Source organism: Melospiza melodia, chromosome 3 (assembly GCF_035770615.1).
Source record: "Melospiza melodia melodia isolate bMelMel2 chromosome 3, bMelMel2.pri, whole genome shotgun sequence".
Taxonomy (NCBI): domain Eukaryota; kingdom Metazoa; phylum Chordata; class Aves; order Passeriformes; family Passerellidae; genus Melospiza; species Melospiza melodia.
The window spans coordinates 54,749,354-54,777,236 of NC_086196.1; the positions used below are offsets into that span (position 1 = coordinate 54,749,354).

The window sequence follows — 27,883 nt, forward strand, 5'->3', positions numbered from 1 at the left end:
CCATCTAGTAGATAGAGAGGAAGGGAAAGAAGAAGAAAGCATGCTGAAACTCCTGTAAGGGGCAGCTGCTATTCATAAATCTAATTAATATCCCTTTATGAAGTTCATTCCCTCCAGCAGCTCTTGAGTCCAAAAACTGCAGGACAATCAGGCTCTGGGGGGCAAATGCATGCAGCAATCTTTCAGCACCCAAGGAGTCAAGCAGATCATACATGATTTCCAGTGTATTCTTGGAGGCAACACTTTCCTTGTGTGAAGTTTAACATTATCTAATTTGCACAACTATTTTTGATACTTGAACTTGTAAGCTGGGGGTGGTTCCGAGAGATTTTTTGTCTGGGGCCCGATCTCTACATTTTGGAACAAATAACAATAATTTGGGAGAAGGCCAACAGGGTATCAGCTCCTTCTTGGGCACTGTTAGGAACCCCACCACTTTCCACACACTCCCAGTACTTTTATCACATGTTGGAGCAGGGAGAGGGATCAGTTGTCCCCCCCCCCCGCCACAAGCTTAAACTTTTCATGCAACAGTATGAAACAATATGTTTAAAAGACTCTTTTACCATGTGCTTTCTCTTCAGAAGGCTTTATTTCATTTCCCCAGTAAAATTTTCAACAAGTCTCTGTCCTTGTAACTTAACTACTTCTTTTGCAGGGTGTGGTATTATCACCTTCAGCTCTGCTGTTTGGCATGCTAATTCCTTAACAAAAGGGCAGGGCTGAGTGTGAATGTCCAAGGGCACATAATTATTATAAAATCAATAATGAGAAATCAACCACATGCTAAAAAATTCCTATGGACTGTTTGAATGAAAATGGCTTGGAGACTGCCTATGTACATTTAAAGAGCTACTCTGCACAGAAGCTTTGACCACCCCAAATTGGTCAGTAGCCAGTCAAGCTTCACACGGCACCTCAGAGTGAGAGGCACTGCGAGTAATAATGGCAAAGTGACCACGATTCATGGCAGAAGGCAGTAATGGTGCCCCTTCACATCTGGAATATTTGCATCCAATGCCATCCATGACACATCCTGATGGCAATGTGGTTGTTCAAATCCAAACTCATGTCCTGAAGCCAGGGAAGTCACAGAAGTTGCAGCAGAAAGGACATCCGGGTTCGTGCAGTCTCAGAGTTGCTGCACTGTGCTGCAAAGAGAGGCAGGTGGGCTGCACAGTACTCAAGGGTTGCAGCACAAAACAACAAAATGAGAGAAGTTAGCACCAAGAGGTAGCAATCATCAGCCCTAGTAGCTGGCTGGATAATCAGAGGCAACTGTTCATGTGGAAGAACTTAGTAAACATTTCAATTTGAACCATTGTTGACCTCCCATTGATTTTGGAGGTCTTGGGAGTGTTTCATGTGCTTTTTGCCATGGGGACTGGATTCATAAACACTGGTAAATAACTGAAGGCATAAACATGAGTCACTACTTAGGCACATCACAAATGTTTGATTTAACAACATTTTGATTTAGGAAACCCACGGGGTTATTGTGGATTTTATGCAGTGTAAATGCTTCTTTTGCTATATACTTGCCTGGGAACATAAGCTGTCAACATAAAAAAGCTAGAAAGCTGTGGTTCATTTTTGTTCCTCCTACTCTTGTAATTCCCTCTTTTGTTTATAAAGCCCTCCACTAATGTTTTTATTTGGAAGCTTAATAACAGAGACAGCACATTGGAAAGAATCTTTGTCTAGAGGCTTCTGAGAGGCAGAACAAAGTAACAGAAGGATGAATATCATTCTTTCTTGACTGTAAGCAAATAAAACCCTGGTGACAGTCTCCCTGCCACTGCCCTTCCACTTGTGGAAGCAACGAGAATAGTCCTTATTAAAGTACATGTTGAAAATGCAAAAGGCAAAATACCGAGCATGGAGCATAATATGTCAGTGATTCACCATCCTCTTTCATATATGTATTCTTTTTTCCATACTGCTCTTCTGCTCACTTTCCCCCCACCCAATATTCCTGAGGCTTTGAACTCTCATTCACTCTCATGTCAAATTCCTATGAAGGAGAAGCCTTTATCCAGGACTATTTTACCAACCAAAAGGAAAATTAAATCTCAGCACCTGAACTAAAACATAGCATTGATTTCTGCAGAAAATTAAAACCAGAACTTTTCCTTTATGTTTTGGCTGCTGCAAATCATGGGTGCACCTGGAATGCAGCCAAGTGATACACAGGTTGTGAGGGCCGCCTGGAGGTGAGCTCATCCCAACACCGGCTCAGAACAGGTTCAGCTGTGTCAGACTGCTCAGTGCCTTGTTCCTGTCAAATATGGAATACCCAAGGGTGAAAATCCCACATCCTCTCTGGACCCCTGTCCCAGCATCTGAATACATCGGTGGAGGACTAATTTCTCATATCTAACCTTAACTTCTCTTGTTACAGTTTGGGTCCTTGCCTTTTGTCCTTCACCTGCTGCTTCTCCGGGCTGACTCTGGGTCCATTTTCCCTCAGCTTTTCACTGGTTAACTCTACACAGCAACAAGATCCCAGCCTTTACTCTTTCCTCTCCGGGTCACCTTACTCATACACCACATGGCCCAGCCGGCAGTTTGGTGTCCTGCACGCTGTCCCCAAGGCTGGGCCCTCTCCAGTCTGTCTTCCAGCAGCAAGGCCAGAAGTGGCTGTGGCAATGCAGGTGTGGTCTCAGGAGCGCTGAGGAGAGTGAAGAATCCCTTCCCTCGGGCTGCTGGCTGTAGATCCCACCACAGGCTCTGTACGGGGGTATAACCCAGCTGGCCTTGCTGTGAGGACGCGGTGCTGCCGCAGCCCGAGCCGAGGAGCTCAGGGAGCCTCGGCAGGGCCGCTCTCGGTGCGTTCGCCATTCAGGGGCACCGGGGCTCGGGGCTGCTCCTGCTGCACGCAGGGCTCGGCCTGGACGGAGCTCGGTTTGCAGCTGCACACTCGGGCCATAGGTGGCACTGAGGGACGATGTGGTTTGCGTTGTCCCCGAGAAAACGTCACTGCGGAAGAGAAAGCCAGAGAGGAGAAGCTGGGAGTGTGTCGGAGCAGCGGCCAGGCAGGGAGCAGCAGACATGTGGCGGGAGAGCCTTTCAAACGCATGGTGAGATCTCCTCGGCACGGGAGCAGGGATCCAGAGCGGGCTCCCCACGCTTGGGCAGTGTGAAAGCCCCGGGAGGGTCAGCAGGTCGTGGGAGAGCGGGAGCAGGAGCTGAGATCTCCTGAGCACGAGTGCGGAGGGGTGCTGATCCACTGAGCCTTGTTTGTGCCTCTCAGAGAGCTGCTGGGACAGGCTGGCTTTGTTAGAGCGGGGCTTGTGCTGCTGCCTTGATATCCGCTCTCGCACCCCTGCTCACCGACCTCCCGGATGTAAGTGCAGGGGGATAGTCCTACCTGTTGCATAAGCTGTTTGTTCTTGTGAGCCCTAAGGTTCTTCCATGTCTGGAAGTGATTTAAGGGAAAAAAAGCATGCATAGGCTGTTTCAGCAAGTGCGAGCAAATTGCCTTGGAGGTAGCTGAGATATCCAGTACAGGCTCCAGGTTCTGCACTTCAGGCAGCAGAGGGAAACGATTCTAGGGTGTAACAAACACCCAGTGGAGTTGGTTTTTCATGGATTAGCAAGTCTTTTTCCTTTTTGTTTTGGGGTTTTTTTTCTCACAGTACTATAATTATTGTACTAAAGAACTCCCTAATGTAGCTGCATACCACAAGGCAGAGTAACAAGACTTGCTTCTATTGTTGCTAGATTTTAGATTGTGCTTTTGTACCAGAAGCTACTAGGCTTAAAGTGAACCGAGGAGGATACTTTCTTTTCCTAGTAGACAGGGGAGACCTAAAGGCTTGATATGCAGTCAGGAGTAGCTAAAAGTGTCAAAGGTACAGCAGCTCCTTAAACTCTGGACAGGGAAGGGTCCACAAGCCTCTGCTGGAGCCAGCCCTGCAGCACGATCAGCACCGCACGGCTGGGAGCAGAACTGCCCTGGAGCTCGGAATTGCCCTGCTGGGGCTGTGCGCCTATTGCAACACAGCAGTCAAAGTAAACTATTTTCTTGGCTCAAGCTGCACAGCTGTTCACGGGATGAAACACTGCAAGGACACTTATGCAGTTGTTTTCTGCCTTTCATCTAAATTGTGCTGAAGGAGGGAATATTATGGCAACAAATTATCTAGCTAAAGCACAGCCCAGAAACCCCGTCTCTTTGTACAGAGGCAGAGCTTTGTGAGCCCCTCTCTGCCCATCCTATCCTAAGAGTACGAAAAATAATGGCAGATGTTGCCAGGTGGCTAAAGAGCTTGTGATCACATCCGTGGGAAATGAGTGGTGCTGGCAGTAGACATTCTTTTCACCACCCAGAAGCGTTGGAATAGGACAACACTATTGGACTGTAAGGATCTTTCTGTTTTTTCCCTTTTGTAGGGAGAGCATCATGTCCCGGATCAGGTGAGTGGAATAGCTGTTCTGTGCTGCAGTCCTCTCTTTTGGTTACTGCCCTGACTGGGGCACAGTGTCATTCCTTCTGTACTCTGGATAACAGCAACAACAAAATCTTCACTCACAGCCCCCTTGCAGCCCCCTGCAGGAGCCCCCAACACCTCTACTAATCCCTAAGGGAAGCGGGGGAACTTGAAACACGAGTCAGAGGGGTGGGAAGGTACACTACATTTAGGACTGCATGTCTGTCAACTCCAGCTCTGGCAACTTGGCTCCCACACCTCAGGTGTGGGACCTTGCTGTTCAGAACAGAAACAGGGACACCAGCAGATACTCCTTACTTGAGAGCTACAGCAGAGAGCCAGGATTGCCCTAAGAGATGATTGAATCTGTAGGGTAGTTGTGCATGAAGCACTGGCAAGAAGAGGAGCATGTCCAGCACATCCAGCTTTCTTCAGCAGCTGGAGACATTTGTTTCTTTTCCTGCTCCTCAGCTCACTCTACCCACTCAGTTTTTATTCCTGGGCAAGTCCAGCTGCTACTGTCTCATTTACTGCAGCACCTGCCTCAAAGTAGCTTGGCCCGTATCCTATTGAACTTTGTCCCCCTGGGCATCCTGGTTCACAAGGAAAGGGACAAAGAAGACTTGTGATCAGCAAGTCCTGATCAGCAAGGACTTGAGACCCCTAAGAAGCCTTGGTAGATAGAACCCTGTCCCAAATCTTACCTGTGATCTTCAAAAATAACAGAAATACCCAGTTCCTGCTGACTGCCTGGGATTTGGATGCTTTTATCCCTGCTCAGTCCCTATGGATGTGTAACCAAGCCTCAGCATAAGTCCCTTTGACACTGCTGTTGTTGAACACAAGCAATTTTGTGCCTCCCCAGGCCTTTTGACTATTCTCAGAAGAATGCAGTCCTGGTCCCTGTGGCCGCCCTGGGGGTTGGAGGGATGCTGCTCTGCTGGCTCAGATCTGGACGCAAGATGAAGACAATTGACATGGGTGATGGGTGGTGGGGTGCAGGCGAAAGGCCCCCCAAAGGGAAAGAAGACACAAGCATCCGTCCCTTCAAGATTGAAACATCTGACAAAGAAATCGAGGTACAGCTGCCTGGGGAGTAAGGAGGGGCAGAAAGCTGCAAGGGGAGGCAGTCCATCACCCACCTCACTGCCTCGAGGTGATGCCTTGGGGCTGACAGCAGGGCACTTCCATGTGCCAGGGCAGCTACCCAGCTCCATTGGATGATGCTCTGGCTCACCCCTCTTTATGAAGGGGATTTGAGCTCCAGTCCCTTGCAATGACCCCTAAAGGCTTTTGGAGAGAGCAGCCCCCCACTGTGCAGTCTGGGGCTACTCCTGCAGAAAGGCCATGCTTTGAGCAGCAGACTTTGACAGTGAGTCTGTGGATGGTGGAGCAGGGCAGGAGAGCATTGGGACAGCTGTGGCACCAGGAGGGCAGGACTGAGGGGCTTCCACAGAGGAAAGGGCTGTAAGGCTGAAGAGGGATGGTGTCTTGACTGCATCATAGCTCCTCCATGCCTGCATGCCTGTCTCTGTCTGACCAAGCAGCAACCAGCAGCTCAAGGTGAAATTCTTATTCTCCCAGCCAGCAGTGCTGCCAAGCTCCTAGCACCAAAAACTCTGAAGTGAGTTAGCAGCAAGCCAAGAGTTAGCAGCACCCACCACTCCTGGGTGCCCATGGGGAACTTGTAACCTGTAGAAAATTGTATTCCACATACAAACAATTCAGGTGGTTCATTAGAGTATGGCACTTCTTCAGGAGGGCTTGTGGTGTCCCAGAGAGCAATACAAAAGCCAGCAGAGCCTGTCTGTGCCTGCCCTGGCATAGGGCACATGGCAGCAGCTGGCCAGCCTGGCAAGAAGGGCTCCCTTCCACAGGACCTGCACCAGCGCCTGGATCGGTTCCGCTTCACACCGCACGTGGAAGGAGCCGCCTTCCACTACGGCTTCAACTCCAGCTACCTGCGGAAGGTGGTGGACTACTGGAGGAATCAGTTTGACTGGCGCAAGCAAGTGGAAGTGCTGAACAAATACCCCCACTTCCACACCACCATTGAAGGTGAGGGGGCCTCTGTGCCTTGAACAGGTCGCACTTGGAGATGCACAGCAAGAAGGGGGAGATGTAAAAAGTGACGATATTTGAGATAAGCTATGCATGACAGCTTTGTGATACAAGTGAAATATAACTAGTGGAGGCTCTATTATTAATAACCTTATAGGGATTAAGGTATGGTAATACAGTAAGGTATGGGATTACACAATGGGAATAAGATTAGGTCTGCTTCAAGATGAGCTTCATCTGGCTCTGAACCCATGTTAACTAATGATGAGGTGCTCTTCAGTGATTGCCTTGAAGCCACCTTTGAAAAACTGTGAAATTTAGCCAAACTGAGGCTGGAATATCCCTCCCCACCACACACTAGTTTAGCCAGGTGAGCTTAGCCAGACTTTACATAAATGATCTCTAGATTAGGGTAGAAAGACTTTACATAATTGATCTCTATGTTAGACTTCTATCATGCCCTTTCTCATGTTTCTCTTTTAACTACTGTAATGTTTTTGCATGTATCTTACCCCCATTGTGCTATACATTCAAGTGCAGTCCTTACTTATATGCTATGAGACCAGTTTCTCAGGAGATGGATGCTAATCTCCAGTGACCCCAATATCTGTGGCTGGGGTCAATATCTCTGTATGCAAAAGATGAGACAACTGATACTATGCCAGGCATTCCCTTTCAGCCAGGCATCTTCTTGCAGTGGGCTGATTGTGGAACTTCTACTCCAGATGCTAATTACAGTTTTGCCTCCCTCCTTCTACAGAACGCACAGTAGAAACTATGGCCCCAGAGGTCTAATTTTTCTTTCTTGGATGTGTGACAGGGATTGATATCCATTTTATCCATGTGAAGCCATCCTATGTTCCTCACGGTCAAGCTGTTCGACCTCTGCTGATGGTCCATGGCTGGCCTGGCTCCTTCTATGAGTTCTACAAGATCATCCCTCTGCTCACGGAGCCAGCCAAGCACGGCCTGAATGAGGGTGATGTGGTGTTTGAGGTCATCTGCCCCTCCATCCCAGGATATGCTTTCTCAGAGGCCTCTCACCAGAAAGGTAAGCAATGAAAAGGCTCTGTTGGAATTGCAGTTTTTGGAGTAACACCTCAACTATTCCAGGCAGCCCTGGGCACTGCAGTTTGTAGTGCAGATGCCTGGCTCTTCACTAAGCCCCATGTGGCTGAGGCTTTGGGGCTGGCTGTGGAGATTTGCAATACTGGAAGTCAGGTCTGATTTCATTTTCCACTGAATTCCTTTCATCTTGTGTTCACTTTCTTTCCAAGGAGTGAGGCAGAGCAGCATTGCACACTGTCCCTTCCCACAGCCCCACACACACGTGCCTCAGTCAGGTCACAGTCTTTGGCCAGGGGAGGAGCACTAGGACCAACAGGTCTCCTGTGTTTCCCTTTACCTACAGGGTTTGACTCCATAGCCACTGCCCGGATATTCCATAAGCTGATGAATAGATTGGGCTTCAAGGAATACTACCTACAGGGAGGGGACTGGGGATCTCGCATTACCACTAACATGGCCCAGATGCTGCCACAGTAAGTAGCAAAGGAAATCAGTGCAGAAAAGCTGCCTCCAGTTCCTGCCCTATCTTCTGGCTCCATAGTCCTACCTTCTGTTTGCCCTGCCTCTCATTCCCTTCTGCTCTGCATCCTTCAGGGACAACCCCATCCTGCATATTCAATTGCTTTCATATGTTGTGTATTGAATTTTTTTAAAACCATGATGAACCTGAAGGGCTTTGTGTATTTGATTCAGTGCATTGTTTATCTCACAGCTGCAGTCAGACTTGTTTTCTAGAAAACTTGGAGACAGAAAATTGCTTGATTTAACCCCCTATTCCTTAACTTATTTTTAGGTCTGTGAAAGGGCTTCATCTGAATCTTGTTTTCATCAGCACACAAGGCTTGGGAAAGATGATTTGTACAATGCTTGGGGCTTATGTACCATGGCTTGTAGGCTTCAGCAGGGAAGATGTTCGACGTTTCTACCCTTTCATGCAGAAAAACATCTATGAAGTCCTACGAGAGTCTGGATACTTACACATCCAAGCCACCAAACCAGACACTGCAGGTAATGTACCTTCTCTGTATCCCTGTGAACATGCTGCACTAATCACTTGTGGTACATGAAAACAAAGGCCAGCCAAATTTGAGAAGCAATGACTTCTGGTGACTTGAGTGCAAGACTCATGGGAGTAATGAGTTTATGGGGATGAGAACTGTATAAAATGAAGCTAAAAGAAACCACTCAAAAAAAGATGGAGATTTCAAGTATATCTTTTCAAGGTCTTTTAAATAGTACACCACTTTCCTTGAGAATGAACCCATTTCCATAGAGTCCTTCAAAAGTAAAACACAGGGTTCTGAAGTGGAATCTTTGAGAAGTAAATGGGGCTGAAAACAAGAAAAATATCACAAGCAAAGAGGTGCAATGTGAAAGTTGCAAAAAGGTAGACAAAGCTCAAACACCTGAAAAGCCAGAATGCTGACATCCTGGGGCCAGTGGATAAGGCCTGTAAGAAAGATATAGCCATTTCATTATGCTATGAGGAACTCTTTGCATCAGTACCCACCAGAGAGGATTCTGACTTTATTGAAGTCATCCCTCATCAAGAAAGACAGTAGAGCTGTCTCAGGCTGGTGTCAGATTTGGAGACCAGAGAACAAACAGCCCCCCATCCCAGCAATTCACCAAAGGAGAAGCTCAAACTGGAATGTCAGTGAATGCCTAGACTATTGCTTGAAGTGATTGCAAACCCAAAGAAATAAAAGGAGATAAACAATATACCAGGTGGGAGGGAGTTGTTGTGGCAGTAGTGTTTCTGGTTGCTTGGGTGTTTTTAAGGGCCAAAAAGTGAAGGGATCCACAAAAAAAAATTAAGATCAGTATGTCTAGTCTCTCTCTGATCAGAAATCTGACAGGATTGTTTAAACAAGGAGAATTGATTTACAGGGGATAATATCACAGGGAAATCATGCTTCAAGAATCAGATTTCTGGCAGAATCAAACAACTGTAGATCCACTAATGGAATTAATATAATTTCCAAAAATATTTTGTTTGGGCTCCTTCCCCAGCATCCTTAAGAAATTGAACTGCCTTAAGAAAGCTAGTCAACATGAGAATCCAAGCACAGGAATAAATCCACAAGTTCCAGGGGAAGGAGAGAATCACAAAAATCTGTTCTGACATCTGTACCCTTTAACAAGATCCTAACTTCTCTATGAATAAAAGTTAATAATTAGATGTAAAACTGACAGTTATCCAAGCTTTGGTTTATAAGTGACTGGTTGATAAAACCAGCCAATAAAACCTGATATCAACAAAGTTCAAAGCAGTTTAAGTGGGTTCAAGTTTGGCTGCTCCCATGAGAGATTCCATGAGTCAAAGGTAGTGCTCTCAAAAATCAGCTGGATCAAAGATTAAGGCACTTTTGCAAACTCTAAAAAAAATGAAAAGCAAAAACACAGAATCCCTTATATTTGTGATATTCTGAATCTATTGTATTCTTGTTCACCCTGTTTCATACATATATTTTAGAATCAGAATACGTCCCATCCTAAGCAGGACAGTGCTCCCAAATATTTTATCTGAAATTCCTTTTCAGATTGCCATCTCTTTACATCTGAATTTGCTCCTTTTGCCACACATCACCAAGAAGCCAATGGAACTTCCTTAACTCCCAGCTTCTTTTGTATAGGAACTATCTGAATTTGTAGTGCCCTCAGACACAGCCAGAATTCCTCTGCAGGGAATTTGTCACAAATAAAGTACTATAAGGGATAGATAAATACAGGCTCTCTGTGTACTGAATTCTCTAGAAAACTCTGAGGTCTTCATCCAAGTCCAGTTTAACTTGCACTGAAGTATCGCAATGCCAGGCAACTGCAACAGCTCTTCTCTTCTCCTTGCTTAGGTTGTGGACTGAATGACTCCCCAGTGGGGCTTGCTGCATATATTATGGAGAAATTCTCAACCTGGACAGACAAATCATTTCGGAATAAAGATGATGGAGGCTTGGAAAGGTAAGATGTTAGGTTATGTTATTTTGTGAGAAGTCTCATTAAAAGAATGACTGGTGGGAACTAATATGAGGATACAGGTAAGATACTAGCCTGGCAAAGCTGAAATTTAGGGACGAAAGGCTGACACGACAAGCACTAGTTTAAACTTAGAGCAGACTGCCTGCACACTACTGCTTCAGCACCAGTCGGTTTTGCTCTGAACACACAGGTGCCAACTAATCTTCTGCCTGAAAATAAGCAGAGATTAAGGGGGACAGCAGTTCTTGAGGGCATGAGCCTAGCATAGAGCACTGAGCAACAGCTTCCAGTTAAATTTCTTCCTCTCTCAACAGCAAATATTCTCTTGATGAGCTTTTGACCAATGTGATGATTTATTGGGTGACATCCTCCATTGTGTCCTCAATGCGATACTACAAGGAAAACTTTTCCAAGGACCCAAGAATTCATGACAGGTAATTATGTGGCAAGTTGCAAGGTAGATTTGCAAATGAGGTTGAAACATTTGCCTGTATCAACAGTTAGATCACTTACAACAGCAAATTTAATTCTGAGAAAAATGAAAGTCCAAATTCTTACTTGCTTTGGATAAATGTAGTTAAGGGTCACTTTTCTTTTGAACCTGTAATGCACACAAGGTAGCTAGCAGCCAAGACAATGCAAAAGACTTAAAGCACCAAGCAAAGTCTTGTGTTCAAAATATAAGTCCATATACTTATTCACCAAACAAATGTGACTTGTAGCCCAGTTCAGTGAAAACAAAACAGAAGATCATGGGCACACCAAAGAGAGAAGTATAAACTGAATTAGGAAGGCTACTGCTTGCTGCAGGATAAGCTAAGAACTACAAGAGTTAAGCACGAACCTGGGGTAGCAACTTGGAGGGCAGTACTTGAAACCCAGCACCTCGTGACAGCTGGCTCATTAAGATGATGCTAAGAGAGGCTGACCACAAAATATTGCTGAGCAGACAAGTAACTGAGCATCTGAACAAGTGGGGGAATCTTTTTCTTGGGGGACTGAACCAGCCCCTTTCCTCTCCAGAGAGTAATTTGTAATGCATTTGGTATCATATTCTAAAGCAAATTGCCTGGCTCATTTCTCAAGGAGGTGTGGTACCTTGTCATTAGCACAACACTTAAAGTTAAACTCAAAGATGGGGAACATTTCAAGATCAACCCATGTGCAAACTTGGCTCTACTTTGCACTTCTACAGATATCATCTTCTAAAACTCAGTGATACCTGAATAGAAATGAAGCTCCTCAGTGGAGTGCAGACCAGGGGGTGGCTGCACTGCACAAAGTGGGGAAATTTCTCTAGCTGAATGTGTTCCCAGAGACAGAGGTTTTATAGACTTCCCCCAGGACTGGTTTCAACAATGCAATGAACTTCTGTCTTCCAGGGTTAGCGTACACGTTCCCACAGGGATTGCAGCTTTTCCTCAGGAGATTGTACACGTACCACGTGTCTGGACAAAGAATGTCTACAAGAACATCGTCACTTACACTTACATGCCACGTGGAGGGCATTTTGCTGCCTTTGAGGAACCAAAGCTCCTGGCACACGACATCATGCAGTTTGTCCGAAAAGTGGAACAGCTGTGAGCCTGCAGTTGAAATATGTGCACAGAATGGAAACAAGTGGCTCTACCAGTGACAGAACCTTTAGACTGGGTTTGTTTAATCACTCAAAATAATCTCATATAGAAGCCAGCATTTTATTTTGATAATAATTACAGTCTTGATTTTTAAAATTCAATTAGTAATGTTTTCATAAGGAAAAAAAAAACCCAAAACATCCAAAACACATTTTGTGTTCCTTAGTTCCCAGCACCTTATCATTGCTGCATTCATAGTTCAAGTATAACAGAATATGTAAACAGTTTATTGCAGTAACATTGCACTCAACTGATGAAGAGAGGTGAAAGGAACTGGCCGAGGCTTCTGTTTAAAAGCTTCTTTAAACACTTGGGCACCTGCATTCTTAAACATGTGTTACAAGCAGCTTTGGTGGAAGCATAAAAGGCCTTGATTTCCTGAACACAACCACTCCTACATTCAAGTGATATTTTTCCTTCAAGAGGCCTGAGATTCCATATTCAAGTGGGCAGCTGCACATAAGGCAGCTTTCATTACTCAAAGTTCTTCCCCTAGAACAAGCTTAAGAAGCAGCTACTGCACATTGTAAACAGATATTAATGGATACTACAGCAGAGAGGGCACTCTAGTGTTCTCCAAGCTCAAAAATTGCAAATTAAGTTCCTACTACTTCTATCATCTCATTCCATCAAAAAAGGTCAAAGTTAAAATATGCACCAAGTGTAGAGGGTTACTTCAACCTTCACCCTCACAAAGGACTTTTACCATCCCATTGTGCATTTTTGACTAGTAACAGCAAACACCCTCACTACCAGTAGGTTCACCTTTCTCTTCAAGTGGGATGGAGTTATTTCAAGCTACTGAAAGCTCATTACAGCACAGATAATTGCACAGCAGACTGAAGACAATTCCAGCAGATATCTAGCTCTAACACACTGCTCCCAGGGCTTCTCTCCCTGTCCTGTTCTGCAGTAGACACCAGCCCAGAAGAACAGGCTCAAGTTCTGATTCTAGGTAATACAGTCTGACTAAGAACACAAATTTGGCAGGTAAAGATAGTGCTAAACTTGATCACATCCCCCTGATTTCTATGCATTTCAGGAACATTTAAGTCAAAGTTTCTTCCTCGAGTGAGAGTAATCTTCCATTATTGCAGCAGCACTTCTAACTTTCTCTGAAGGGGGTTAGCAAAGAAACTACTTACTTTTAATCCTGTATCTAGCCAGTTGTCAGGGCTATTAGGCAAAGATTAGTAAAAAATATAAAATTGCTTATTGTTACCCTGCCTCCACAGTACCGGTCTCTTTCCATCTCCAAGATAGTGCTAGTTACAAGATTTTTTTAGTTGCTGAAAATACTTACTTTGGAAGATTAAGGAACAGAAAGTGAGTTATGGGAAAGTGTAATTTTACCAAATAGATGGACAAGCACTTGAATACTCAAGAGGGGCGCACACCACGGCAGCTGAGGCAGCGTCGGGAGCTGCAGCTGCTGCCTGCACAGTTGCCAGGGGCCCTGGAAGCGGCTCCGCCCATCTCCACGGCAGCCCTGGCCCTTGGCAGGAACTGCCTTCATCCTGCCCCGTTCTTTACTAGCTGGGAATAAATCCCTCTGCTGCAACAATGTTCCCTCTGTGTGTCGGTCCGGCTACGCCCGCGGGTTTTCCTGCTGTGGGGAGCCTTTTAAGGACTGCTGGATTTACTCCCAGAGTTATTTTGCAGGAAGTAACTTCACCTAAGACAGCCTATGGGTAACATGGCAAAGGCGGGGACAGAAAACGGCCATATTAAAACGCAGGAGGAGATTGTACGTATCCAGTTCAGCAAGCACTCAGCAGGGAAGTTTTACTCCCAACACGTTAATTCATCCCGAGTCACAGATCAGGTCCCTAAGGAATCGCTGGACTTGTGTGCAACTGTGCCTTAAAGTGGATTTGCCTTCAACAACAACTCGGGAAATAAGGACAACAGAGGTGTGCAGCAAGATACAGGAAGGCAGAGTAGACACCATGAAAAAAAAATTCAGGCACACATGGTTCAAAAATACACGGTTACATTTGCTAAAATTAACACCTAAAGAATAAAAAAGTAATCAATATTAGAGTTAAATTTCTATGGAAAACCATTCATTCACTAAAGCCTTTGAGGGTCACTGGGGCTTGGAACCAGACATACTCCTCCCAAGCAGGTGCTGTGTGCTGTGGAGGTGAGGCACTGACATGGAGGTCTCCATCACACGACAGCTTAACAGTCAGCTTCCTCCCTCGGCTCGGCACTTGGTAGTTGAGCCTGGGCCGGAACCACTCAACACCACAGTCACGGTGGCCCTGGACCAGGACAAGAGTGCCTGTCACAGGGAGAGCCTTAAGTTCGCTGAAGACATCAGCAACAAACAGACGGTGAAAGAGTTGGCGAACGCAGGGCGCGGTCTGGAGGCTCTCTTCAGCAGAGCCCTCACAGAACCCCTCCAAATTCAGCTCATAGAGCTCCTTGGGGTTCATGACATTGCCTCCAAGTAGGAAAAGAACCCGAGGAACCAGTGTCAGACTAAACATGACTTCCAGGTGGTGGAACAATCCCTCCAGCTCCGTCAGCAACTGCTGGCACTTTCTGCTTGCCAGGCCCAGGGAACGTGGTTTGTCAATTCCATCTCCACCCTCGAAAATAAAAATTCACATTAACACATTTAGTTATGAACATGTATTATACTCTGCAGAAAGCATGGCCCACCCTAGAGTGTCAAGGAACCAGCAGCTTGTGTTCATTTTGAGAGCTACAGGTACATGGGGAAGGCGCACATCTACTCCCCACATCAGGAGATGCAAGAGGAACACAAGAGCACAATCCATAGCTACTCAGTTAGAATCTGAATCTCGCTACTAATGAATTCCAATAGGAATTAGAAACCCATTTTCCAAAGATCAGCCACCTCTATAAAATCACTTAATAGTACCTTTTTTGTTTGGTTGCTTTTTGCTCAGAGGTAACAAACAAAGCAGTAACACGCTTTGAGCGGAAAGCGGGAAGCAATCAATTAAGAACAATTGGTTGGCACCTTCAGCAGCCTGAACTTAAGGCTGCCTTTGCCTCGTTTTGAAAAGAAGAGGTTACATTTAGGGATGCAGCCACAACAAGCGCTTTACTTTAAAAGCGCCGACACGTCGCCGTGCGAGTCCCCAAGGGAGAACAGGAGCTCGCAAGCAAACCTCAAACGCCACGGCCTCCCTAACCCCCGGCCCAGGGGCCGCCCCCGAGCACGGGTCGGACCCCGCGGCCGCCGCGCCTCACCTGGGCCGCCCGCCGGCAGAAGTAGGCCAACTGCTCGTAGGGCAGCGGGAGCTGGTTCCGCTGGTGCAGGACGTGCTTCAGGAGCTCGCACGCGAAGCGGTAGCCGCTGCCCCGGCACACAGCTCCCGGGAAGGCCACGGCCACGGCGGGGCTGCCCAGCACCGCCCTATCACCCCGAGGCCCCATCCCGCTGCTGCCGCTGCCGCCGCCGCGATCCAGCGCCGCCAGCGCCGGGAGCGAGGAACCGTGGCGCACACACCCCCCCCAACGGCCGCCGCGGTTTAAATGCCGCCGCCGCCGCGCAGCCTCACGGGAGCGGCGCACGGGCCGCGCCGCGCCGTGGGCGGGGTGGGAGGCGGGGTCTCTGCGTAGCCCCGCCCCTCCGCTCCCCCGCCCGCTCCCCCGCCCGCTGCCGTCCCGGGGCCTCCCGGCTGAGGCCGTGCCGGGAGCTCGGGCTGCTTCCTGCAGGGCTGTCCGGGGAGGGCCGCAGGAAGCGGCTCCGCTGTCCCCCGCCCCGCTCCCGGCAGCCCCGGCGGCTCCGCTGTCGTGCAGAGGAGCCGCCGCCGCGCTGCCGCGGGGAGGCGGAGGCGGGGAGCGTGCAGGGAGTGCCGTGTTTGGAAACATTGTGCCTAGCGCCCCATTGGGTGCCGCCTCCAGCATACGGGGAGTGGAGGGCGGGATGCGAGAGGAGCCGCTCCGAGGCTGCTTTACCGCGGCCACCTGTGCGGAGCGCCACGGAGGGTGTCGGTTGTACACGAACAATGACCCAGAGTCGCTCTCCCCAGGGCATGCGGCGGGGAAAGGGAAGGCGCAGTGGCCGTGGAACTGGAGACTGGGAATTGAGGGGATGCGGCGCACAGCTAGAGGTTCTTTTGCGGTTCCGCCCCACCCCCACCCCCGAGTTGGATCTTAATGTGTGCTTCGGAATCGCTCTGCGTCGGGCTGCTGCCTCTACGTAGTCATGAGGTACCTCCAATGCCAAACAGCTTCGAAAGTGCCCCAGTTTCCCGAATCCAGAATGACTGATCCCTCGATGTCAATAACCAGGGAACCCGGGGCTGTGAGCTGCCAAAGGGATAACCCACGGGCGTCCGCAGATCCCGGCGAGCGGGGCCCGGAGAGCGGTGGCATCCCGCGCGTTGTCGGCCGCGGCCGACAGGCGGCGCCCTCTCCCTTGGACTCCAACTCCCATCAGCCCCCGCGGATGGAACCCGTACGGGAGCGAGCTGGTTGCGCCGCGGGGCACGCCGGGAGATGTAGTTTCGAGCGGAAGGCGCGCGGAGCGTTCTCGGCGTCGTAGGCGGGCGGGACTCGCTTTCCCGGGGCGCCGCGCGGCGGTCGGTGACGCCGGGGCCGGAGCCGGGCCGGAGGGGCCGGGCGGGGAACGGAGCGGGCGCTGCAGGGGGCGGCGGGGCCGCGGTGTCCGCCATGGACTCGCGGGTGTCAGAGCTGTTCGGGGGCTGCTGTCGACCGGCGGGCGGCGGGGCAAGCGCAGCCCTGCGCGGACGCGGGGGGGCCGCGCCTGGCGGCGGCGGCGGCTCGAAGACGAAGAAGAAGAACGGGCGGAGCCGCGGAGGGAAGGCCAACAACCCCCCGTACCTGCCGCCCGAGGTGAGCTCCGGCGGCCGCCGCGTCCCGTCAGCCGCGGAGGGAGGGAGGGAGACCAGGCCCGGGGCGGGGGGCGCTGCCGCTGAGGGGCGGGAGGGGCCGGAGCTCGGTGCCTCCCGGAGCGGGTCGGTGCCACGGCCGGACCCCGCAGGTTGGTGGCGGCTCTGGCTGGAGGTGCCGGCGGTGCTGGTGCGGGGCCGTGCCGGAGTCGGGCTGACAGCAGCCCTAGGAGCTGTCCCGCAGCCCCGGTGTGCCCGTCTGTCCCGGGCTCTCCTCCGGGCCGTGCCCGCGCCCCTGGTGCCAGCGAGGTCCCTGCGGGCTCCACCGGAGCTTGTCCGTGAGTCGTATCGCACTGCCTGGCGTCTGTCTGTGGGCGCTTTGCCGCCTGCCATCGAAATAGCTTCGAAAATAAAGCTTGGCTCGCCTCGTAGTTCCAAACATCCCGTTTGCATGTCTCCCTCCCCGAGAGACGATCTGGTGGGTCTGAGCCCCTTTCCAGCTGCCAGACGGGTTGCGGTGATTCCCTTCCCAGCTAATCTGACAGCTGGTTCCTTGCATAGGGCTGCAGGGGCCATGGACAGAGGGTGAGGCACCTGTCTCTTGCAGCAGGAAGAATGGCATCGGTAGTACCGCGGATGTGTGCTCAGCTGGGGCAGTTGTCACCGCTCTCATAGAACTGTCACTGTGGGCAGAATGACGTTGGCTCAGACTCAATTGCTTGGCCCCTGTCAGTGAACTTTCTGTAAAATATATAATAGCCTGTGCTGGGAGGGAGCCATTCCTCCACAAGGCAGGCCTGGGACTCTTGGGAAGATAGGAAAACAGCGCTTTGCTACTGTTAGATCTTCTCCACGGGCAGGACTGTGCCCTGCAGCCGCAGTTTCGTTCTTGTTCCTTTCAGCTGGAGGCTGGAGAGTCCCCTGTGGTTTCAGCTCAGCTTCCTGTTTCTGGCTACCCTGTGCACTGTGTGCCCCAGCAAGTCGAGGCTTGTTGCTTTTCTAGTCTCAAGTGCCTTGGAGAAGACCCACTCCCTTATTTAGATGACAGTGCAGTAGGTGAATGGGTTTTGCTTAGAACTGGAAAGCTGGTAGATGGCAAGAGAGGAAAACCTGCTAAAAGTGCCTTTTTCTCACAGCACAGCTCTGCTGCCAGAGAACTGAGCTGACAGTTGAGAACTTCTGTTGGCCTTTTGCCACTGTAAGCACCGCTGTGGTTAAGAGCTGAGCTGGAAGGCAAGGAGAGGGCTGTTGCCTCTCCTGACATGCAAATAGGTATCCAGAGGAAAAGGAAGTGCTTACTGTTGCCAGCCCCATTTAGTCTGACAGAGTATGTGGCTGCCTGCAGGCTCCAGCCCTTTCTTAGTGGTCCTTATACTGAATCACTGGGAAGAATTACTTAAATATTGTATGTCTAATTGTAAAATTAGATATTCTCTTTGATAAGCTGGAGCCTGTTTTGGTTTAATTGAGCTTGATGAGTACCCAGACCTTTCTGTTACAACCCCATCTGGCCTTCCCTGAGAAAGTACTTCTGAGCATATTGTGTACACACAGTCCCAATCAGGTCTGGTTCTCCAGAACTCTGGCCAGTGACTAGCTGGCAGATGAGTCATTACCTCACTTCTTTATGTCTGTAGCCCTTCCTTGTACAGAGAAGATACATAAATATGTAGAAGGAAGTCAGTGAAAAACTGATTGAGTGAGGGAGAGTATCATTGAGCAGGAGAGGAAGCAGAAGCTTTTGTTCTCAGGCTCCTGTTTCTGTGCACATTGGATGGACGGAAGCTGCTGGATAGGGTGGGAGTGGGATGCTGTGGGTGGCATTTTGTGGGTCATGGATGGATGAGGGGGGAGACTTTAAATCATATGCTGGCCTGTACCTTTTTGAAACTGGAACTCTCTCTCTCTCTGTGACTGTTAGGCTGGCCCTATTCTTTACTGTCCAGAAAATAATTCCCCCTGGATAGTATTACCCTTGTGCCCCACTCTAGTTTTGTCCTTTGGTGTTCATGATGTGGGATACAAACAAACAAACCATAAGGAAAGTTCTAGTTGAGTGTAGGAAAGAATGGCAGAAGGCTGGGACCTAACACAGTCTCTTTCTGCCAGTTTCCCTCTCTTTGAAATCTTCAGCAGCAGTTTCAGAATATATGGGCAGCTGGTGCCTGTAGAAGTCCCTGTGGGCACAGCATCTAACTCTTCTGTCTTGTTTCATTCTCTGACCAGGCAGAAGATGGAAACATCGAGTACAAGGTGAGTCTTTTGACGTTGCAGAAGGAGGTCTTCCTCCCAGAGGGTTATTTTGCAGTGAGTAACTTCACCAAAGACAGCCTGTGGGTAACATGGCCAAGGAAGGGATGGAAGAGTAGACACTGCTGTAAGGAACTACCATTCATCTTCTGTGTCTCTGTGCCAAGCACTACCCAGTCTGCTGAGCTGGAAAAGCTTCATCTCAGTACTGATTTTTAGGAATCTCTTCTAGTATGTGATGCCTACTGTATTTTTCTTGAGAGAGAGATGCAGATATCCCTGAAAATTATTTGCCACTTTCTTGTGGCTCTCTGCCATTTGCACTTATTGGTTCCTGGATCACAGATTGGTCCCAGAGTGCTGTCTTTAACCCTGCAGCAGGCAAGGTACAGATCCCTCTGTCAGGATGAGGGAAAGTTTTTCTACCTTATATTTGTACCTTTGTGAAACCCCTTTTCACTTGTCCCACGGCTTCTGTTCAGACACTGATACAGGCTGTGCTTTCTAGGGGTGGGTCAGAGTTGGGAACATTGCTTCACAAAATTGGGCAATGGGATTGCCTCTGCATCCAGGCTGTGACTAGAACTGCCCCTCTGTTAAACAGCTGAAGCTGGTGAACCCCTCTCAGTACCGCTTTGAGCACCTGGTGACGCAGATGAAGTGGCGGCTGCAGGAGGGCCGAGGGGAGGCCGTCTATCAGATCGGCGTGGAGGACAACGGGCTGCTGGTGGGCCTCTCGGAGGAGGAGATGCGCGCCTCGCTCAAGACGCTGCGCCGCATGGCAGAGAAGTACGTGCTCCCTTTGTCTGCAGGGCCACCAGCGTGACTCACGAGCAGCTGGCAGCTCCATCCTACAGAGCTCTGTGTCACTGACATTCCTTCAGTCCTGAGGCTCTGGAAGCATGCGGAAAGTTATAGGGCTTTTGTCTGGAAGCTTGAGGCTCCTTCCCTGCTATCCCCAGCCTTCATCCCCTTTGCTTTGTCAGCTGTTATCGTAGAGGTGCAAAAATTGTCAAGTACAAATGTGTGACGGTGTTCACAGGGGTCTCAGGCTGAGGGAAGAGACAAGGATCTGACTTTATGTTTCAGAAGGCTTGACTTATTATTTTATTATATATATTACATTAAAACTATACTAAAAGAATAGAAGAAAGGATTTCATCAGAAGGATGGCTAAGAATAGAATAAGACAAAATGATAACAAAAGTTTCTGTCTCAGACAGAGAGTCCAAGCTAGCTGACTGTGATTGGCCATTAATCAAAAACAACAAACATGGGCCAATCAAAGATCCACCTGTTGCAGTCCACAGCAGCAGATAATCAATGTTTACATTTTGTTCTTGAAGCCTTTCAGCTTTTCAAGAGGAAAAATCCTAAAGAAAGAATTTTTCATAAAAGATGTCTGCGACACAAATGTGTCTCACTCCTTCCTTTTGTCTTTGTGGCAGGGTTGGGGCTGACATTACGGTGCTGCGGGAGAGGGAGGTCGATTACGACAGCGATGTTCCAAGGAAGATAACGGAGGTGCTTGTCCGAAAGGTGCCTGACAACCAGCAGGTAGGGACCTCTGGTTTTTTCTCCTGCTGGAGACCTAGAGGCTTTGTGTGAGCAGCTTCCTTTTGGGATGGGAGCCCAAACCCTAGAGGCACTTTGTCATAGCTTGGCCCACAGCTGATGCTTTAAAGGGCTGCCAGAGGGAGGCTTGATGATAACGCCTCTTATCTCCAAGACTGTGATTGAGGCAGATGTCAGTGCAGGAGATTGCCTGGATCAGAAATAAAAAATTATTTCACTTCTATAGCAGTGGTTCTGATGCAGACCTGTGTACAAACAAGGAAGGATTTAGAGGTCTGCTGCAACAAATAGCCTTTTTTGTGATGTCAAAGCCTGATATGTCACATCTCAACTCTAGAGAGTGTATGGCAGTACGACTGCTGGCAGTGGCTTGCTGAGAGCAGGAGCAGAATCTGAGCAAGATTACACTGCACATTGTCCCTGATGTAGCTCTCTGAGCTACATCTCCACTGCCCAGTAGAGCTTGTGCACTCAGCACAGCTGTGGTTAAGTGTAATGATTTCTTTATTCTTTTTCCTGTAGTTCTTAGACCTTCGAGTAGCTGTGCTAGGGAATGTGGACTCAGGGAAGTCAACACTGTTGGGTGTCCTAACGCAAGGAGAGCTGGACAATGGGCGGGGCAGAGCACGCCTCAACCTCTTCCGGCATCTCCATGAAATCCAGTCAGGAAGAACATCGAGCATCAGCTTTGAGATCCTTGGCTTCAACAGCAAAGGAGAGGTAAGAGAGAGCAGGTTGCTGAACTCAGAAAGCTGGAGGAGAGCAGGATTAGCCTCCTGTTAGAACTGTGAGTGGGATAGGAAGGAAGAGAGGTGGCACATTTCTCTGTCCCTCAAGCTGGACCTGAGTGGTGGTTGTACGTTTGCAGCAGACACTGTTTCTTGCACCCATGGTGGATGATCTCTACTTAGTAATTCTGACATCAAAGTGGATAGATAAGGGTTTTCTTTACATGCCTGCTGGGGCTGCCTCTCTCACAAGCTCCTTATCCCTTAGGTGGTAAATTACAGTGACTCCCGGACAGCAGAAGAGATCTGTGAGAGTTCTTCCAAAATGATCACTTTCATTGACCTGGCTGGCCACCACAAGTATCTGAAAACAACCATCTTTGGCCTCACCAGCTACTGCCCAGACTTTGCCATGCTGGTGGTTAGTGCCAACACTGGCATTGGTGAGTGTTGCCCTGCCTGCATGGATTGAGTGCAACCTGTGAAGAGGAATGGAGAATGGGGGGAATGGGTCCTTGTCAGCTGTGAATGGCTTTCAGAAAAGTTTATTCATTTGTAAGCTTCTACTGATACCTTGTAAGTCAGTGTCTATGAGTGCCTGGGAGGGGAGTAGATCTGGGATCCTCTTACCGGCTGTAGACCACATTAAACTGTACCCTGGACTGAGAGGATTTGTTTAGGATTTGGGGCAGTGCTTCTCAGAAAAGAAAACAACTTTGAAATATTCTTAGGGGTGCTGGATCCCAAAGTCTTGTAAAAAGGCATCTGGAGTTCTCCCACATCTATCTCTGACATTCTTGTAACTGTTCTCTGGCAAATTTTGGTCAAAGAATGAAAACTGCTGCATCTTTCTGAAGCAGACAGATCAGTCACAAAACTTCTTGGTGGTTTTTATTTTTCTGGACTGATGTTTAGTTTTGTTTAAAAGAATAACTGTGCTTTTTCAATGCATGATGAACTAAGCAGTTACAGTGGAATCGCTAGACTGGGCTCATGGGATAGCCAGGAGACACAGCTATCAGCATAGACAAGCTACAGGGGTGACTGCTGCTGCACCTACACTCTCACTTGTCTCCTGCAGCGGGCACAACACGAGAGCACTTGGGCTTGGCCATGGCCCTCAAGGTCCCCTTCTTCATTGTCATCAGCAAAGTCGACTTGTGTTCAAAAGCCACCGTGGAACGGACAGTGAAGCAGCTGGAACGAATCCTGAAGCAGCCAGGCTGCAACAAGCTCCCCCTGCTTGTGAATTCAGATGATGATGCAGTTACAGCAGCACAACAGTTTGCACAATCTCCCAAGTAAGGGACTATTCCTTTCTTCTGTTGGGAGCAGGCAATTCAGGCTGGGCTGCCATGTGGAGCTGGGGAAGGGTGAACACAGGGGAGGTGACTACATCTTGAACATCTCTGCTCCTTGTCAGGTTTCCTAGCTTTGTATTCTCCAAGAAGGCATTTTCCCCTCCCAAACTTTTTTCTGGGCTCTGGAGCAAAGCCTGCATTAGAGTTACTTCTTTCTGAGAAAAGTGTGTGCTGACAAGGGATTGGTGCCTCAACCAAACATTGAGGCAGGGGTTACTGTGGAGCTGTATCTAGCCTTCCTGCTTTAGCCACTTTCTGGTACAGTATCCATCTTCCTGTGGGTCTCAGTAGATTCAGAATCCCAGAAACCTTCTGGAACTGTGCCGTGGCCTTCTGCTTATTTCTGTCTACTTGTGTCTGACAGCATCACCCCAATCTTCACACTGTCCAGTGTTTCTGGAGAGAACCTGGATCTCTTGAAAGTCTTCCTCAACATCCTCCCTCCACTGACCAACAGTAAAGAGCAGGAAGAATTAATGCAGCAACATACAGAATTTCAGGTGGGTAAGGGTTGTTTGTTTCAAGCTCTGATACTGGACTCATTGCTGTGCCATGGGAGAGACGTTTGGGAAATTTGGACACCACAGGTAGAGATGTGGTGAACTCCTGGACTATTGAGAGACATTAAAAAAAAGACTTGGTCTTTGATAAAAGCCTGATGGGCTGAATCTGTTGTAACCATGAGATGTCTGTCTCAGGATACAATCATTTCTCTGGTTGCTATTTAAAAGGAAGAGCTTTGTTCCTCTACTGGGAGGGTAAGTGGGAGCTGGTGAAGCTCTGAGACGGTGTCTGATGACCAGCAGAGAGATCACCTCCTTTCATCCAAGGGGCAGGCTCTTTGTCCTCATTTTGGAGTGCTATTTCATAGCTGTCTGTCTGAAGAGCTTATTCTTGTTGCCTTGCTGCAGGTTGATGAGATTTATACGGTGCCAGAGGTGGGAACTGTTGTGGGAGGAACTCTGTCAAGGTAAGTGAGCCTAGGCAGATATGTGTGGATGTGAATGGTTGCTGGAGTTCCCACAAGGTTAGAGTCACCATCTGCAGAAGTGGAAGCTGTGTGAGGCTCAGTCCTGACTGCTGCCACTGGCTCAAGTGAGAGTAGAGCCCTACAGGGTGTTGGGAAGTGACATGAGCAGACCATTGGTCGTGTGGTGGCAAGCAAACAGTCTGCTCAAAAGTTGCTGGATTAGGAATGTGTCCTGAAGCACGCTGAAAGAAGGCATGCTGGAATCTAGTTGGCAGAGGTTAGGCATGATCCCAAGGAGTTGCTTTCTTCCTTCCTCAGGTGGGGGGAGGAAATGTAAAAGGTAGATCCTCTGATTCCAGCAGGGGTTAACTGCACACTACCTCATGAAAAGGCAGCTCTGCCTCCATGTTTGGGAGCAATCAGAGCAGCCTGGCCATCAGCACGCCCACACTGAAGGAGTGTCATCTGAGGTCTCTCCACAGAAACAAAGCAGTGTGGCAGAGCACTGGGGTGCAATGGTCCCTGTCTGTACCTGGGATTCTTAAGAGTCACACTCCTGCTGTAAGAAATCCTGATTCTCAGCAGCTTTGTCTCCCTGTTGGTTGGTCCAGAGTAAGAGTGCAAAGACTTGGCCCTGGGGAATTTGTTCAGGTTAATCTTGGAGGGTGAAATGTCTTTGTCTCCTGATTAACTGTGTCCTGCTCTTCTACCTGGGCAGTGGGATCTGCCGAGAAGGGGAGAACTTGGTGGTTGGTCCCACTGACGATGGGAAGTTCCTTCGGCTGAAGGTGTGCAGCATCCAGCGGAACCGCTCTGCCTGCCGCGTGCTGCGCGCCGGGCAGGCAGCCACGCTGGCCCTCGGACCCTTCGACCGCTCCCTGCTGCGCAAGGTTAGTCCTGCTCCTGCACTGAGCAGGGCTGGAGGCTCCCCTAGGCATCCCCCATTGCTAGGGTGGGAATGAAGTACAAATGTTTGCAGGAAACTTGCTGGAAGGGGAGGAAATGGCCAGGTTACAAATCACAGTGAGTACAAGGCTGAGAACAGGATGTAAGCCCAAGTCACAGAGTGGAGGTAAATTTGTGGTTTTGGGGGCTGTTCAGAAGCAAGGGGACTGGCCCTGACTGGTCTGAGCCTTGGGTTTTTCTGCAGGGTATGGTGATGGTGAGCCCAGAAATGAACCCCACCATCTGCTCAGTGTTTGAAGCCGAGATCGTGCTGTTATTCCATGCCACAACTTTCCGGAAGGGGTTTCAGGTGACGGTGCATGTGGGGAATGTGCGACAGACAGCTATTGTAGAGAAGATCCATGGAAAGGTAGGCCATGGGAAGAAAGGGGAGGAAGATGGACCTCCCTGTGGGGTTTGTTGGGTTTGTTAAGATTCCACTACACCCTCTAGTAAAGCTGGGGTCTGCTGGTATTTTGAGTAGCTGTGTCCCTTCCTAGAGCAGACTCTATCCCTTTATCCTGCCTATTTGGTTGCTTTTCCTCCAGACATGTTAAAGAAGAGAGGTGAACTCTATTCTTCAGGGCTTGTGTATTCCTCTCTTCTTATGTGTACAGTAATGGGAAGGGCTCAAGCCTTGCAGTCTGAAGAAGGCTGCTCATTTGCCTCATCTTCTTACCATCCACATGTACCTCTGCCTGCATGCATAAGCTTGGGAGATGGGTCTAAACTCTCCCATTTTTCTTTTCAGGACAAGCTGCGGACAGGAGAGAAGGCAGTTGTCTGTTTCAGGTTCATCAAGCATCCTGAATACTTGAAGATTGGAGCCAAACTTCTTTTCCGTGAAGGAGTCACCAAAGGCATTGGGCATGTCACTAACCTCCAAGCCATCACCACCAAAGAAAACAGCCTGGAGGAGTCCCTGGGGCCTGGACAGCTGAGCTTCTGACTACCAGTAGGTCAGAGAAATCTCCACTCACCAGCACCTGGGGAGAAGGCTGGAAGCTCCTGTGGCTTTCTGAGCAATGCCTGGAGCTGCTGCTGTCCCGTTCTAGTGTGGATGTCCCTCCTCTGCACCGTGAGATGGAGCATGAGAGAATTTCTTCCATTCAGTGCCGTACGTGGGACAAGTTAAGCATGTTCTCCACATCGCCTGCAGCTTTCATTTGGAATAGACTCCTTCAGAATAGATCAGAGGTACCTGCAGACCTGGGCAAGCAAGTATTGGCTTTGTTTACTGTTTGAAAATTGCTGGTTGGGAGGCGCAGCGACCTTGAAGACAAGCAGTGAAGGGATGTTTTTCCATCTCTGACACAAGGTCTGGTCCCATTTTTGCTGTCTGAGCACTGAGTTGATAACAGCGTTCTCTCAAATCATCCTTCAGTACATCCTTCTGGGCAGGGGATGGAACAGACCATGCCACCCACATCAGGGCTTGGCTGAACCTCTCAGAATGTGTTCAGGACACTTTTTAACCGTTTGAATCTTGGTTGGCTTTAATCTGCTGTGTGTCCATTTGTGCATTGGTTTTGCGTTACTCCAATCTGAGTGTCTTACTGTTGGACAGATGTCCTGTTCCCCACTCACATGTACACATTTCTTCGGTATTCCCCTTTATGACGTCCAGGAAGCTGTGGCTGCTCTGAGTGGCACAGCCTCCTGACATAGCATCATGAAGACAGAGTTTATACTTGGATCTGTTCCTTGCAGCAGCTGGACAGGAGGCCATACTGTGGAGTGGAGCAGGGCCCAGGCCTCTGCTGGTGTGAGCAGATTGTTTCCATGGATGTTCACCTGAAGGTGCACACTGTAGCAGTGGTTTGCAGTGGGCTCCCTGGTGTGGCTGTTCCCAGCCCACCTTGTTCCTCACATGCTTGCCTTAATGTGTGAGGAGGACAGGCTGCATTACCTGCACAAAACCAGGTAACTTCTCTTTTGACAGTGGCATGGTTTTTATTTCTCTTGGTGCAAGAATTCCTTTCTTTCCATTGCCACCAGTGTTTGTTGTCAGAGGGAAGCTGATGTTGCCAGCAAGGACTTTGTATGTAGAGTGGAGCACAGGTCTCCCACTCTGTCTTGCAGCTCTGCTGTGCAGCCTGGAGGGTGCAGCAGGGTCTGTAAAGCTGTACATAGGCTTTTGGTTTTATTGTTGACTGTTAGACCAAATGTGTCTGCTGTGAGCAAAAGGCCTTCAGCAAGCCCTGCTGGTTGGTGTGGTGGCCTGCTAGCCCTGACTGAAGAGAAGGCTGAGGGCCTGTGACAGCACTTGGACACCCAGGTGGCCCTTGTGCCATGCTGAGAGCAGTTCTGCTGCTGGGCTGCTGGCACAGGCGCAGCTGTGCGGGGCCGTCGTGGGGCAGGAAGGTGGGAGCTGCACCCTGCCAGGAGCGTGCTGAGGTGGGGGGAAGCCTGGCAAGTGGTGGCATAAAGGAAGGCAGCTTAATAGTTGCAGGAGTGACCTGTCCCTTGGAGGGAGCACCAATCCAGCTGAAAACTGCTGCATCCCCAGCAAATAGAAAGGAGTTGCTGGCTCAGGGTCACTGCTCAAGCAGGATCCCTTTTTTCCCATTCTGGCAGTGGGCTGGGTATTCCAATGGCACAGTCTTTTCACCAATGCCTGCAAGAAGGACAGGCCCCAGCTGCCAGCAGGCTCTTCCCTTTGGTGCTAGTGTCACAAAGAGAGTTGGCTGGGGATGGGGGACTCCAGCTCTTTGTACTCTTCTGCACTGGTGTTTTCTGCCCCAAAGGGGGGTGCTGTGACCTTTTCTGAAACAGCTGATGGCTGGTCTCACCTCATCCCTGCCATCTGTGGCATGACTGTTCTTGGTGCCATGCTCTTCATAATTGCTGTTTTGTTGTCTTGAATTTTTCTAATGCTGGGGATTGTCCCTGTTCTCCAAGCATCTATATAAATGTACAGAATAAAGATGTTTTATTGAGCTTGCTGGCTGAGTTGTACAATGAGTGAGGGTGGAGCTGGGCTCTTACCCTGCTGCCCTTGGAGCTGGGTCACAGTTGGAGCTGGCTACCCTTCACCCATT

The 27,883-nt window shown here is 49.2% G+C and overlaps 3 protein-coding genes across 4 annotated transcripts; 2 read left to right on the top strand and 1 right to left on the bottom strand.

Annotated features, from left to right (window-relative positions):
* The first annotated feature begins 2,940 nt into the window (after nucleotides 1-2,940).
* Nucleotides 2,941-12,279, top strand: LOC134415857 (epoxide hydrolase 1-like). Its single transcript, XM_063151793.1, has 10 exons — nucleotides 2,941-3,080; nucleotides 4,396-4,419; nucleotides 5,299-5,512; nucleotides 6,311-6,491; nucleotides 7,315-7,545; nucleotides 7,906-8,035; nucleotides 8,356-8,570; nucleotides 10,415-10,523; nucleotides 10,856-10,975; nucleotides 11,924-12,279. The coding sequence occupies exons 1-10, from the start codon at nucleotides 3,052-3,054 to the stop codon at nucleotides 12,123-12,125; spliced, it is 1,455 nt and encodes a 484-aa protein (XP_063007863.1). The 5' UTR covers nucleotides 2,941-3,051; the 3' UTR covers nucleotides 12,126-12,279.
* Nucleotides 12,280-12,349: 70 nt separating this feature from the next.
* On the bottom strand, nucleotides 12,350-15,592 carry MAD2L1BP (MAD2L1 binding protein). Its single transcript, XM_063151795.1, has 2 exons — nucleotides 15,407-15,592; nucleotides 12,350-14,775 (listed from the first exon to the last, which is right to left on the bottom strand). Exons 1-2 carry the CDS (start codon nucleotides 15,590-15,592, stop codon nucleotides 14,245-14,247), a joined length of 717 nt encoding a protein of 238 aa, XP_063007865.1. The 3' UTR covers nucleotides 12,350-14,244.
* Nucleotides 15,593-16,834: 1,242 nt separating this feature from the next.
* GTPBP2 (GTP binding protein 2) lies at nucleotides 16,835-27,782 on the top strand. Of its 2 annotated transcripts, XM_063151800.1 has the most exons (13): nucleotides 16,835-17,017; nucleotides 19,240-19,266; nucleotides 19,868-20,052; nucleotides 20,712-20,820; nucleotides 21,361-21,558; nucleotides 21,835-22,009; nucleotides 22,648-22,867; nucleotides 23,292-23,427; nucleotides 23,839-23,897; nucleotides 24,616-24,787; nucleotides 25,048-25,212; nucleotides 25,594-25,801; nucleotides 25,898-27,782. In XM_063151800.1, exons 1-12 carry the CDS (start codon nucleotides 16,835-16,837, stop codon nucleotides 25,789-25,791), a joined length of 1,827 nt encoding a protein of 608 aa, XP_063007870.1. In that variant the 3' UTR covers nucleotides 25,792-25,801; nucleotides 25,898-27,782. The 2 variants fall into 2 exon arrangements, with proteins under 2 accessions (XP_063007870.1, XP_063007868.1); XM_063151798.1 differs by having other exon boundaries at nucleotides 25,594-27,782.
* The last annotated feature ends 101 nt before the right edge of the window (nucleotides 27,783-27,883 follow it).